General features: G+C 43.8%; 1 protein-coding gene across 1 annotated transcript; it reads left to right on the plus strand.

Annotated features, from left to right (window-relative positions):
• The first annotated feature begins 186 nt into the window (after positions 1–186).
• On the plus strand, positions 187–12,147 carry LOC136636346 (kazal-type serine protease inhibitor domain-containing protein 1-like). The gene is made up of 4 exons (XM_066611365.1): positions 187–649; positions 8,720–8,880; positions 10,655–10,799; positions 12,017–12,147. Exons 1-4 carry the CDS (start codon positions 187–189, stop codon positions 12,145–12,147), a joined length of 900 nt encoding a protein of 299 aa, XP_066467462.1.
• Positions 12,148–12,868: the final 721 nt, after the last annotated feature.

Consider the following 12,868-nt stretch of genomic DNA (forward strand, 5'->3'; position numbering starts at 1 on the left):
GCTCTTGAATCTGCCCATGGGAGAAGCAGAAATCTGGTGCTAATTTCTCTTTAAAAGACTTTGTGTTTGCTGTGAACTCGTATTCCAAAAACAAAATTGGAATGTGACATACTCTCTTCTCCTCCTCCCTTTTTCCTCTGGCTTCAATCCAAAGATCTGGGCTGCTTATTTACTTACATTCTCAAAATGAAGCCCCTGGTGGTTACAGTGGTACTGGTAGTAGCCCTAGTAGAAGTTTCTCAGACCTATCCCATCTGGTACCATAGAGGCTGGCTGAGATGGTTAAAAGAAGGGGATAGCTGTGGAACATGCAATTTGGAACTCTGCTCCATGCCTACAGACTGTCGAGCTGGGACGGTTTTAAACTCTTGTGGCTGCTGTCCAGAATGTGGAAATGTGGAAGGACAGATCTGCGACTTGGACAAAGACAATCATTTCTATGGACATTGTGGGGACAACTTGGAATGCCGGCTGGATGCTGAAGACATAAAGTTTGGAGAAATCCCCGAGCCACAGTGTGTGTGCAAATCACAGGAAACTGTATGTGGACCTGAAGGGAGGACCTATGAGAACATCTGCCAGTTCAATGAGGCTCATGCAGGGGAAGAAAGAAATATTAGCATAAAGCACGAAGGACCATGCAAAACAGGTAAGGAAAGGCAATGTAGAGCATAAAGAACAGACATATATCATGCTAAGATTTACTAATGTGGATGCCAAGACATTTCATTGTCTTGCAACACAATCCTATGTATGTCTACTCAGAAGTCCCATTATATACAATAGGGATCACTCCAGAGAAAGTATAGGATTGTAACCTTAGGTTGCAAACCTGTACACACGTATCTGAGGGTAAGTTCCATTGAATTTAATGGGGCTTACTTCAGGAGTGCACTATGAGCAGCAAGGTGATCCATCCTTGAGAGTTAAGTAATTGCATTTAATTGTGTTTAAGACTGCAGTCCTATGCACACTTTCCTGGGAGTAAGCTCTTTGAATGCAAGGGAATTTACTTCTGAGTAGACATGCATAAAATTGTGCTGTAAGTCTGTAAGTTGCAGGTCTAAGGTACAAATGTCATCTTATTCGGTTGTGGAGTTGGAAGATGAACTTCCTCCCAAAATCAATTTTCCCCTCTCTCTAATATTGACATTTCTTCAGATAATTTTTTCCATAAAGAACAGCAACAATAAGAAGTCCTTTTTCTCACTGTCTTCAACTGCAAGTAATTTTAGGTGCACAATCAACAAACCTATTAATGACGGAAACATTCTCTAAAAGCTTTAAGGTTGCCATGATCTATGTTTTACGTTTTAGGTGAGGAAAGGGATGCTCAAGGTGTAATAGCTTGGAGAAATATTAGCAGAGTTTCTGATTCTCACATAAACAGAACAGGATGGAAGTAACAATTTTGAAAGCACTGGTCTTATAAAATATTGTAATCATAGTATAAAAAGTTTAAAATAACAAAATAACATTATTTTTAAAAAATACATTAACATATACAGCAGACACCTGTCTGTAAGTCGACCACACAGATAAGTCGAGGGTAGGTTTTGAGCCAACAATCATGGAATTTTCTATGACCCTCGGATAAGTCAGGGGTTAAACTTAGGGGGGTGTCTGACTATAGTTTTGTCTGATTTTACTCGAGGCCAGATCCTGAAAAATAACCCACACCTAATTGTTACCTAAGAACTGTAGTCTCTAATTTATTAAAAACATAGTAAAAGATCATAAGATACATTTTTATTCTTGTTAAATTCTGGTCTTCATCACCTTTTTGTAAGCACTATCACAGTAAGTACTCTGTAAACAACATACCAGTAAAACAGTGGTTCCCAACCTGGTATTCATGTGCTCTCAGGGACACTCAACAGGACCTTTAGGGGTACTTGAAAAAGAATGGAATAATGGTAGAAAAAGGCAGGTCATGCTCCAGAATGCCTTGCAAGACAGGAATGCCTTGCAAAGACCAGCAAGGCAGGAAGGGAGGTAGCTAGTTGACTGTGAAAGCCCCACCAATAGCTAGTTTTAGGTCATCAATTCATGTATGAAACAGTGATGGAAAACCAGCACAGTAAAAAAAAACTGAAACATAATATGGAAAGTGATCAATCACCCAGAATTTCTCAGCACACTTCTGGTGCAAAACAGTGCAAATGCAGAGTCTTCTGTTCTTCAAACAGATAAAAAGAGAAAACACTGTGATAAATACATGAAGTCTGGGCTTTCATATAGAGAAGATGAGGGCTTGTATTATTAATAACAAACATTTTGCTAATATGAAGGGTATAATTTATGGAAATGGGCTGCCAAGGGATATGCAAGTGAAAAAGGTTGGGAACCACTGCAGGAGATCCATCAATCAAATCCACCTTTAAGGTGTCTGGTGTGTTAAGCCAGAAGCTCTACATACAACATACAACCCATAACACATAACTGGGGGTGTGCAATTCAATTCACAGCAGAGAGATGGAGCTGCATTTATTTGCAACCCTTTTTACTGAGAAGTAGACCCACTGCTTTCTATGGGTGTTATTCTTAAGTAAGCATGCTTTGAATTGTAGCCTGCTTCAAATGGAAAGGAGGATTCCCATCCTGGTGTTTCAAAAAACAGACCTGCTTTGCAAGCATTTGCCAAGCAGAACCAGGCTGCAGCAGAAGGAAGGAGAATTAAAGGTTAACAAATTGCTTGTAAGGAGCTGTGCCTGCCTGCTGCTTGAGAAAGGAAACTTTTCAGAGTTGAAAGGCTTTGCCCTCTGACTGACCGGGAGATAAGGTGAAGTGATAATTTGAACTTGAGTACTTAGCAAAAATTTCACGTACTATAGGCGAGTATCTACAGTAATTAAAGTTCAACCTGCAATACATTATATATTTAATTCTGAGAGTCAATGCATGTTGATTTTGAATTATGAGGTCTGAAAAATTGTTGACACTTTATGAGGATTTCAGCACAACACATCCTTGGCTACATTTTATCCTTAGTGTGAGTTTTATGCAAACTTGTACAATGCAACTTCATTATATGTGAAAAAGCAAAAAAAAAAAAAAAAAGTGGATAGATTACTTAGTCCACTGACAGCTTTATGGCTTGATGTGTAAGTGGTTCATTCTCCAGCAATTAGCATCATCCTTTCCCAGAATTCCAAGTGATTTAATGCAGCCTTTGGGAAGAGATCCAAATGACATATCGTTCTGAAGCTAGGCATGAAAGAGAATAAAAATGAATTTATATAGGGCTTTTTCACCATATGTGATATAAATGCTTCATGACATGCCAATTGTATAGTATTTTTACCTATCACTACAGTATATGCACACAATGATGGCTCACAGACATGGAGAAATATTTCCTGTTACATCGGCTTGGTTTGTAATTGTGATCTGGTGCAATGTTCAGGACTTTCCATTGTAAAGATAAAGACATCTTAGGTCAAGCCCAGAGCTGATGTGAATTATGGCTGTAATCTGAAATACTATACAGCTCCTGTCACTTTTCCATTCTGATCAACTCTCTGTATGCAGGGCCAGCCTAGCCATGAGGCCAACTGAATTTCTTGATGCAGGTTGGGGGGGAGTGGCAAAATGACAAAGGTGCCCTGCCGCACACATCTGCCCACCCCTCTGGCCTGCTACCCACCAAACCATTTTGATTGGCTCTCTGATCCTCTTCCAGCTTGTTGAGAGCAAATGGGAGAAAGATCAGGGTGATGACTACCTGCCTCTTCCTCCAGCACCTCTGGAGAAAGATAAAAACAGAGCTGCTGCTACCACCAGCTCCTCCTGGCTCACCTGGCTGCTTAGTGAAGCAACCAAGTGGGCAAAGGATGGTGGAGCACAGGGATCCAGAGCCAGTGGAGCATCTTCTAGAACAGGGGTGCTCAATAGGTGGATCGCGATCTACCAGTAGATCGCGATCTACTGGTAGATCGCGAGGCAAAATGGGTAGATCGCGGAGCCCTGTCTCTCCAAACTGTTAATATGTCAGTTTCATCTAGTGACTAGACGAAACTGACATATTTAGCTAAACTGACACTGAAACTGGCATGCAGCAACAAAACTGACGAAACTGACTAGACTCCAGCAAGGGCTCCATACATTAAAGGGGGTGTCTATCAGACACTTCCTTCCCCCCTGGTAGATCTCCAGGCCTTGCTGGGTTTCAAAGTAGCTCTCAAGCTAAAAAAGTGTGAGCACCCCTGTTCTAGAAGCCCTGTGATGACGTACACCTCTGAGGGACAGGGACATTTCCACTTGTAGACAGGGATCCCAGGTGCACTAGCAGCATGACTCATTCAGATCACATCCTAGTGCTTGCTACAATCAATATTGGAGGGTTCAGCAGATGAAAGCTTAGCCAGGGCCTGACCTGAACATCCTCTGACACTGCCCAAGTACTGTTCTGGGGGATACAGTGCTAAGTTTTGCAGGGCACCTCAACATGCTATGTAAGCTGCCCCTCTCTGTGACTGTTCTCCCACCCCAGGATGCAGCGTTTGCCCCGTTGACATGGCTGCATCAGTGCTAGAAAGTTGGATAGGACTGGGCCCTAATACTCCTTAGCTTGGATGGAGCATGCAGCTCCTCTGGCACCATCTTCAGGCAACAAATGTTCAAACAGTAAACCAGGCCATAAGTATAACTTCAGGCACATATAGGAACTACCCGGTGCATTATTCATATTAGATCAGAGAATTGTTCAAACCTAAATTTGCCTGGCCAGATTGTAGAAAAACAGGTTTTAATTTTTCAGTATTTTTTTAAACCATCTATGAATGCAAAGGCAGGAAACATTAATAAATATTAGTAGAACTAGGACAGGATCCAGGTGCCCTGTTAATATTGTTATTGAAGGATAGGGGTAGGGAGATCAATCTAAATTTTGAATACTCAAATAAAATCTACATAATCAGCACTAGCCCTTATCTGAATTGTGGCTTCTGTGTTCAGTAACTTGGCATGGATAGGCAAAATAGCATATAGGAACATTAATGATTCTCAAGCAAAATCTCAAGGCATTGCCTACAACCACTTGTCATTTGACAGTAAAATTTCCAGCTCCTGTTCTGGCTATCAGTATCTGTCAAAGGGCGCAATACAAAGCGTGCCTTATGCCGGCCCAAGTCCCTTGTCCCTTGGGCCGGCATAGGAGGGTCCCTTGGGCCGGCATAGTCCCTTGGGCTGGAATAGGAGGGTCACAAACGTGCCGTAAAGCACGTTTGTCCCTCTGTGGCTGGGAGCCACGTTGGCGCATTCAGATGTGCCAAAGCATGGAGGCAGGCAGAAGCCTCCGCACTGGCTCCCGCGCCGCCCCCTTCGTGCTCTTGCGTCGACGCAAGCGGCAAAGGTAGGGGAGGGGGTGGGAGGAGGAGTTTCAGGGTGGGGGGAGGATGGCCCTGGGGGCAGGCGTGCGGGGAGCTGGCGGGGCTGGGACCTGGCAGTTATGCCAGATCCCAGCCCCCGTCCCTGGAGAGAAAGGAGCAACTTCCAGTCGCTCCGCTCTCCTCGGACTTGCGCCACCTCCAGAGGTGGCGCAAGTCCAAGGAGACCCATTGGAGTGCACAGCCCTTACCTAGGGATATGGGGAAGAGCTTCCCCTTGCCCGTGGCTGAGCCGCTGCACCTAACAAACCTGCGTTGGATGCAGCGCAAGCCTCGTGGCTTGCCTGCTCCAGCGCAGGTTTGGATTGCGCCCTAACTCAGATTGACTAGTAAATACACAGTGCATAAAATGGTTAGGCACATAGGGTCTTTTGGCTGTGCGGAAAATACTCAGCCACCAATTCTCTGACAGCTTCCCAAAAGTATGGCCAGTCTCTATGATCTGCGGCATTCCCTCTTCTCCCGTGGACCTCAGGCTGAAGTTCATGGGATGGTCTGTCATCCAGGCCCTAACCAGACCTAGGACTGCTTCCCTTCAGTAGATAGGTCCACCACATAGCTTCAGATCATGCCCCGAGTCACAGATATTGATCACTATGAAGCTGTCCTCAGCTAGAAATTCAAGAAAGACCATGTACATTTCCAAAACTGACATGATAAGAGTATTTATAACCTCATCAATTGCTGAAGTGCCTGTTTTACAAGCATATAGAATACAATATGCAAATAGAAAAAGTAATGAATAGTAAACTCCATAAAGTTGGGAAAAACCTCTCCTCACCTGAGCAACTATAAAGAAAGGACATGTGTTGGTCAAACTATATTTTTGGTAGATTAAGGGCCCAATCCTATTGAAGAAGAGTGCCAATTCAGTGACTGTTGTGCTGGTGCTTCGTGTCATTAAAAGCGCCAAAAAGCGCTTTTTGACACTGCACGAGTAAGCAGCGTTGATGGGAAGGCCTGCACTGCCCCATGGGCACCATATCCAGCCCAACAGCTGTTGGGGCAGTTAAGTGCTGCGCTGGGTGACGGAGGGGCAAGGGAAGAGTGGAACGGAGGTGGGGAGGGCATGTTTTGGGGTGGGGAAATGGCAGGGAGAGGATGGTTCACCATATCCTAAACTCCGTCCTGGACCTGAAAGCCCTTCATGGGGCTACTGTGCCCGTGATTTAGCAGTTGCAGCTCCAAGTAGCCCCATTAGGAGGCTGGGGCTCTACACAGAGTAAGGGAACATTTGTCTGGCCTGCTAAATTTCAGCGGTGAATACAGGGTGGGCCCAGTGGTTCTGCTGCACCAGCGCTGAATAAGACTGGGCTGTTCAAACATTTTGGGAAACAGCAGAATTCTTTGCCAAGAAATGGGTCATGCACAGTCAAAAGCTATGGTTTTTCAATTATGCGCGTTGTTCAGCAATTAGTTTTTGCTTCTTTAGAGGGCCCAAAAGCCTGGATCTATTCCCTCTAGTGGTTGAATTACCCCCTCTGTGTGTGTGTGTGTGTTGGGGGGGAGAGTCCTTCACCAATTTGTCCTTTGCCACATGGTTGCAAGGATTCTACTCTGTCCGGTATTTTACAAATGTAATCTGAATGTGGAACTGAACACTACAGTATGATTACATTAAAATATGTCCCCCCCCACATCCAAAAAAACTTAATGACTTTAATAGCTTCATCAAAATGAAAGTTATAAAATAGAATTTAGTGCTCAAGTTAAAATGGTTGCAAATCACAGATCACAGTTTGAACTGTCCTTCACGCTGGGTTCAAAATTAACAACTACCATTCAGAAAAAAGAAGACCTGAGAATCCTTGGAAACAGATGGATTGTGATGTCTCACTGTGCACAGCGGTGGTAACAAGAACAAAAACTATGTTAGAAAATGTTTTTAAAAATTGCCAACGGGGTGCTGAAGCTGGATGTTGGATTGCGGTCCTGCAGACACTATCCTGCATGAATCCATGAGATTTAAACTGCATCCATTTGCTGAGGATTGTACTTTTGGTTTGGGGTAAGAGATCCCAGGTTCTAAAATCTATTCATTATGGCATTTGCCTTGGGCAAGTGACTCTCTTTCAGACTGCAATACATCAAAGGATTGTTCTGAGCTCTTTAGAAGAAAGGCAGGACACAAGGATAATGAGTAATTAGATGTGCTGGAAAATAAAACTAGGCATAGCAAAAAGCTTTTGTTATACTTTGACTATTATATTTTTACTGTTTTCTAGAAGAAAAGGGGTTGTTTTTTTTCGTGCCTTGTGGCTTGACCCATTTGAGCACTACACCAGTTAGAGCAAAGTATCTTGTTGCATAAGCTTCCAAGAAGCTGAACTGCTCTAGACACACAGCCCCAAACTGTGGATCATGGAGCATTCTTCAAAGTTTCATTTGATAGCTCTTTCCCCACTGGCAGATGATTTCTGTAAACCCACTGCATCCATCTGACTTCTTTCTAGTATAAGGTGGTAAATGAGAAACATGTTTGGGACACATCAAACCTATTCCCAAGGTCATCCCTTTGAAAGGCTGTTACAAGAGGTGATCACAAAAGTCATTTTGTTTGCAGGGGAAAAAAATGAGCTACATGAATCCATCATAATACAGTATTGCCTAATAATGTATAGCCCTGAATCCATCATAATACAGTATTGCCTAATAATGTATAGCCCTGAAATTAATGTTTTTTTATAATATACAGTTGTGTGATTATAACCCATGTCATGACATCACGGCGTTGCCCTTGGTGCCAAAAGCCCTGGGTACACCTCTGTGTTCATATGCAGGCTTCTCTTGAGAACAAAAAGGAGACCTTACAGTCTCTAATGAATTTATTGTGGCATAAACTTTCCTTTGGTTGTCTGATGCAGTGGATTCTAGTAGGCCTGAAAAGGCTATATGCCACAGATTTACTCTTTAAGGTGTTTCTGGGAAGTCCATTCCATTGTCTTTAGCAAAATTTACTGTCAGGTAAGTATGCAGAGCTTTGCAGGCCTTTGACTATTTTTGTTCCCTTCCTCCATCTACAGCCAGGAAACTTTGAAGTAGAGAAATCTCTTGATGTTTTTGTTGCTAGAGATTAAGGCCGCAATCCTAATCAATTTTCCAGCACTGACATAAGGGTGGTGCAACTCTAAGGTAAGGGAATAAACATTGTCCTACCTTGAGGAGGCCTCTATGAGTCCCCCCCCGGCTGCAGGATGCAGCACGTATGCAAGTGCTGGAAAGTTGGTTAGGATTGCGCCCTTACATAGCCTCCTACTCCAGAATTTGTCCCTTTTAAGAAAGTTGTTAAACATATGTATTGGTTGTGATCCTGTTAAATGTGCCTCTTCCAGCTCCTGTTATTTCTTTGCCACCTCAAGATACACAGAATTTTACAGGAAATGACATCATTTTTGGTTGTGAGGTGTCTGCTTATCCCATGCCACACCTTGAATGGAAGAAGAAAGGAAATAAAATGTTTCTGCCAGGAGATGATGCTCATATTTCAATCCAGGTATACAGTGTAAAGTAGGTAAGGTGCTGAAACCATTATGGCACTGTCTCTTTGTTGCAAGATATCAAGAGATGCACAATCTTTCCTGGGAGGAAACTGGCCAGCTACAGTAGTTCTTTGACTTGTGAATCTGCTTACTGTGAAGGAGTGTATAGGAGCTCAGGGACACAGCTGTGGGGCTGCAGCTGCTGCAGATGTACGTTTGGTACACACAGGACACTTACCATTCTAGTGTGAGCCTAAATACGATTATGCTAATTTTTGGCAATGATTTTCTATAAAAAATTTTAGAGAGTGCATTTGGTTTTCCTCATTACTGTATCTCGCTACCAATATCATGTGAGCAGGTAGACTTGGGGCGTAATCCTGAAGTGCCTTTGGGCCAGGGCCAGGGCCATAAGGCACATTTGTGCCTCTTCGTGAGTTAGCTAGGCCAGCGCATGGAGGCTTGCCAGCCTGTGGAGGCTGACTTAAGCCTCCGCGCTGACGGAGTCACAGAGCCTTGTGTTGGCTGAGCTTGACCAACGCAACACTCTGGAGTGGGCAGGGAGGAGGCGGGAGGGAGGCATTCTGGAGTGAGGGAGATCAAGTGGTGGGTAGTCCTGGGGACAGACAGGCAGGGAGCGGGAGGCAGGGCTGGGACTCTGCAGTTATGCTGAATCCCAACCCTGCTCCCTGAGCAGTGTGGAGCAGCTTCAAGCCGCTCTGCTCTCCTCAGACTTGCAGTGCAAGTCCGAGGAGACCCATAGGGACTGCAATGGTTTACCCGGATAAGGGGAAGAGTTTCCCCTTACATTCGGCTGAGCCACTGTGGCGCCCTATGTCGCGCTGGATACAGCACATCTCCTGGCTTGCCTGTTCCAGTGCCCTTGGGCTCCAAAGACTATTCCAGCTGTTGCCACCTTCCCCTGCCATGTTTCGCCCTTCACCCCGTTCTGCCTGTCCCAGTCGCCACCCTCTCCCTCTCTGTTTCACCCCTTCCCTCCTATGGGAAGGGGTCCAAAAGAAATTTTTACCCCCTGATAAAATTCTTCTTGGAGGACCTGCTTGCAAGGACCCTTATACATAAGCTCTGATGGCCCCCACCACCATGCATATGCCTGAGTTTCCCACTCCAGAACCTGGCCAGCATCTGGAGGAGAGTTAGCTGCTGCTTTAGCAGCATCAACAAGAACTTTGTCTTTGGGCACAATCCTAACCCCTTATGTCAGTGCTTTCCAGCACTGACATAAGGGCAATGAAGCTCCGAGGTAAGGGAACAAACATTCCCTTACTTTGAGGAGGCCTCTATGAGTGACACCCAACTGCAGGATGCAGCACAGGTCCCATTGGCACCGCTATGCCAGTGCTGGAAAGCACTGACATAAGGGGTTCGGATTGCGCCCTTTGTTTCTCAAACTGAAGGGAAAACACAGAGTTCTCCTTCAGCACTGTTTCCCAGGATATACTTTTCATTTCTCTCTATAAGTAAATGACTGCAATTCATTGCTATGAGGAAACAAAATATTTGGGACAGTATGTACTTCAGTGTAGTCACTGGGTCTTCCTTAGGATTCCTGCAGGATACAGGCCTCTCTGCCCATCATGCTGAACATTTCCTAACCAGCTGTGCAGCAAATGACAGTAAAGCCTTGGATGAAAGGATAATATTTGGGAAATTATATCATTATCTCAGCAGAAAGCAGAATCTGCTATGTATGCTCCTGTGAGGACTATGATAAAAATGTGCTGAGGATTTCATCCTAAATTTTTATTTGTCTTTCACTCTTGTCAGGCAAGGGGTGGACCTCGGAAGTACAGTGTGACTGGATGGTTACAAATTCAAGGCATCAAGAAATCAGATGAAGGCATCTACACATGCCAAACAAAAAACAAATATGGTTTTGCCTACTCATCTGCTAGACTGAAAGTCATTGATGGTAAATTACTGTATTTATGTGCAATATTTGTAACAAAAAGAAGAAGCTTCCAGCGGTTTGTTGATTAATCTGATCATGGAAACCCAAAACCATGCATTTTTAAATATGAACAAATATAAAAAGGGTGTTTCAGAAGTTATCGCCTATCATTGGCAGGCCACGTGGTTAATTACTTCTCAACAGACAGTATAATCTTTGGCTAATCAACAGTTAAACTATGAATTGTTCTTTGATGACAGGAAAGGGTGCAAACAAAGGTAAGCTACTACAGGATGTGGATGAGAGGCACAGTTAGGTTGTGAGACCTAAATAAGGAGAGCAAGGCCTGGGAGCAGCGCAAGTGCGGATGCAGTGAAACAGAGACAGCTAGGCTTCTAGGCAGGAGCAGAGCTAGAGTAGCATATCCATTATTGCCCGGACCGGAGAGTAGAACTAACCTGGAAACTCACATGATCTGCTTTTGCCTATTGCTGTTCAAGAATCTGCTTTGCTTGTTTGATAGATTTCTTTTTCAAATCTGCCCCCTGCCTTTCACCAGACCTTAATGGTGACACACAAGGTCAGGACTTGGCAAAAGCTGGTGCAACATGTTTGACTAGCACTGCAGCTTTCCTGTGTATTGAACACCAACATTTTTTTCCCCTGGGCCCCCAATGCCCAAGCTGCCTTACACTTAGTTATAGTTATTGTTTTGCTTTGCTCAGGATCATCTCCAACTGGAAGAGAGGACATCTGCCAAAACTGAGTGTCGGGATTGCTAGAACAGACAAAAGAAAATATTTCTTTACCCGTTATGTAATTAGTCTGTGGAACTCCTTGCCACAGGATGTGGTGATAGTGTCTGCCCTAGATGCCTTTAAAAGGGTCTGGACAGATCTCTGGAGGAAAAGTCCATCATAGGTTACAAACCATGATGGGTATGTGCAACCTCCTGATTTTAGAAGTGGGCTACCTCAGAATGCTAGATACAAGGGAGTGGCACCAGGATGCAGGTCTCTTGCTGTCTTGTGTGCTCCCTGAGGCATCTGGTAGGCCACTGTGAGATACAGGAAACTGAACTAGATGGGCCTTTGGCCTGATCCAGTGGGGCTCTTCTCATCTTCTTGTGGAGAGAACTGAACCTGAGACCTGGGTGAGAAGCGGTTGATCTATCACTGAACAATATTCACAATCCCAGAAACGTTTGTTATAATGACTGATTCTTTCATGTTCTGCAGGCTCATCATCAACATTTCAGAGCAATCCTGGCAGCCACATCACAAGCGGCAGCACAGATTATGGAGATTATTTTGACTCCACTGAAGATGAGGAAGAAGTAGAACATGGATCTGGAGATTATGAAAAATGACAAAAGTTCAGATTGTATATGGGGATGAGTGTGTTCAACCCCTTCCTTTTCACCTATTTTTGGCTTGTGTGAGCTGCACTGTTTTACATTCTCACACATCATAACACGTTTATATCAAATTTTAGAAATTATTGGCAGCATACAAGCACATTGTTTAAAAGTGTACCATGTTGTTATCAATAATACTTTGCTAATTAAAGTTTCTGCATTAATTATTTTCAGAAGATTGCACAGTGATCACAAATGATCTAATTATAGTTTTAGAAATATATTAACTATGCTTTTATTTAGACTCTTCCCATTTGGGTGCTTGCTTATACGAGGCATATGTAGTGTCCCTCTGTGGCATATGACTGTAGGATGGGCTGGTTGAAAAGTGGCTTATGAGTCATAAGTAATTTGGGAAAACTTGATGTAGCTTCTGGATGTCAAGCAAGTTGATAGATGAAGGAACTCCTTTAGTATATGCTCTAAATCAGGGGTTGCCAACTCGCAGCACATCACGTGCCACATTTTATGTAGAGAATATTGAATGTGCCACTCCATCCCAATGTTGCTTTCAGCAATTACCTCAATAGCTAATAGATCCTCCAAATTCAAGGGTAGTATATCCCAGAAGGTACAGAGCAAGAAACACAACGCTGCTTGGCAGAAGATCTCCAGAGTTTCAGAGAATAATTTTTTTCTGTCCTACCAGGAGATTGAATCTGGGACCTTCTGC

Source organism: Tiliqua scincoides, chromosome 1 (genome assembly GCF_035046505.1).
Source record: "Tiliqua scincoides isolate rTilSci1 chromosome 1, rTilSci1.hap2, whole genome shotgun sequence".
Lineage (NCBI taxonomy): Eukaryota > Metazoa > Chordata > Lepidosauria > Squamata > Scincidae > Tiliqua > Tiliqua scincoides.

Excerpts from the sequence above, each read along its gene's own strand:
- LOC136636346 (XM_066611365.1), top strand. The coding sequence starts at position 187 with ATGAAGCCCCTGGTGGTTACAGTGGTACTGGTAGTAGCCCTAGTAGAA. Across the intron at positions 650-8,719 it reads CGAAGGACCATGCAAAACAG|CTCCTGTTATTTCTTTGCCA; the intron begins GTAAGGAAAGGC and ends TGCCTCTTCCAG. Across the intron at positions 10,800-12,016 it reads TAGACTGAAAGTCATTGATG|GCTCATCATCAACATTTCAG; the intron begins GTAAATTACTGT and ends CATGTTCTGCAG.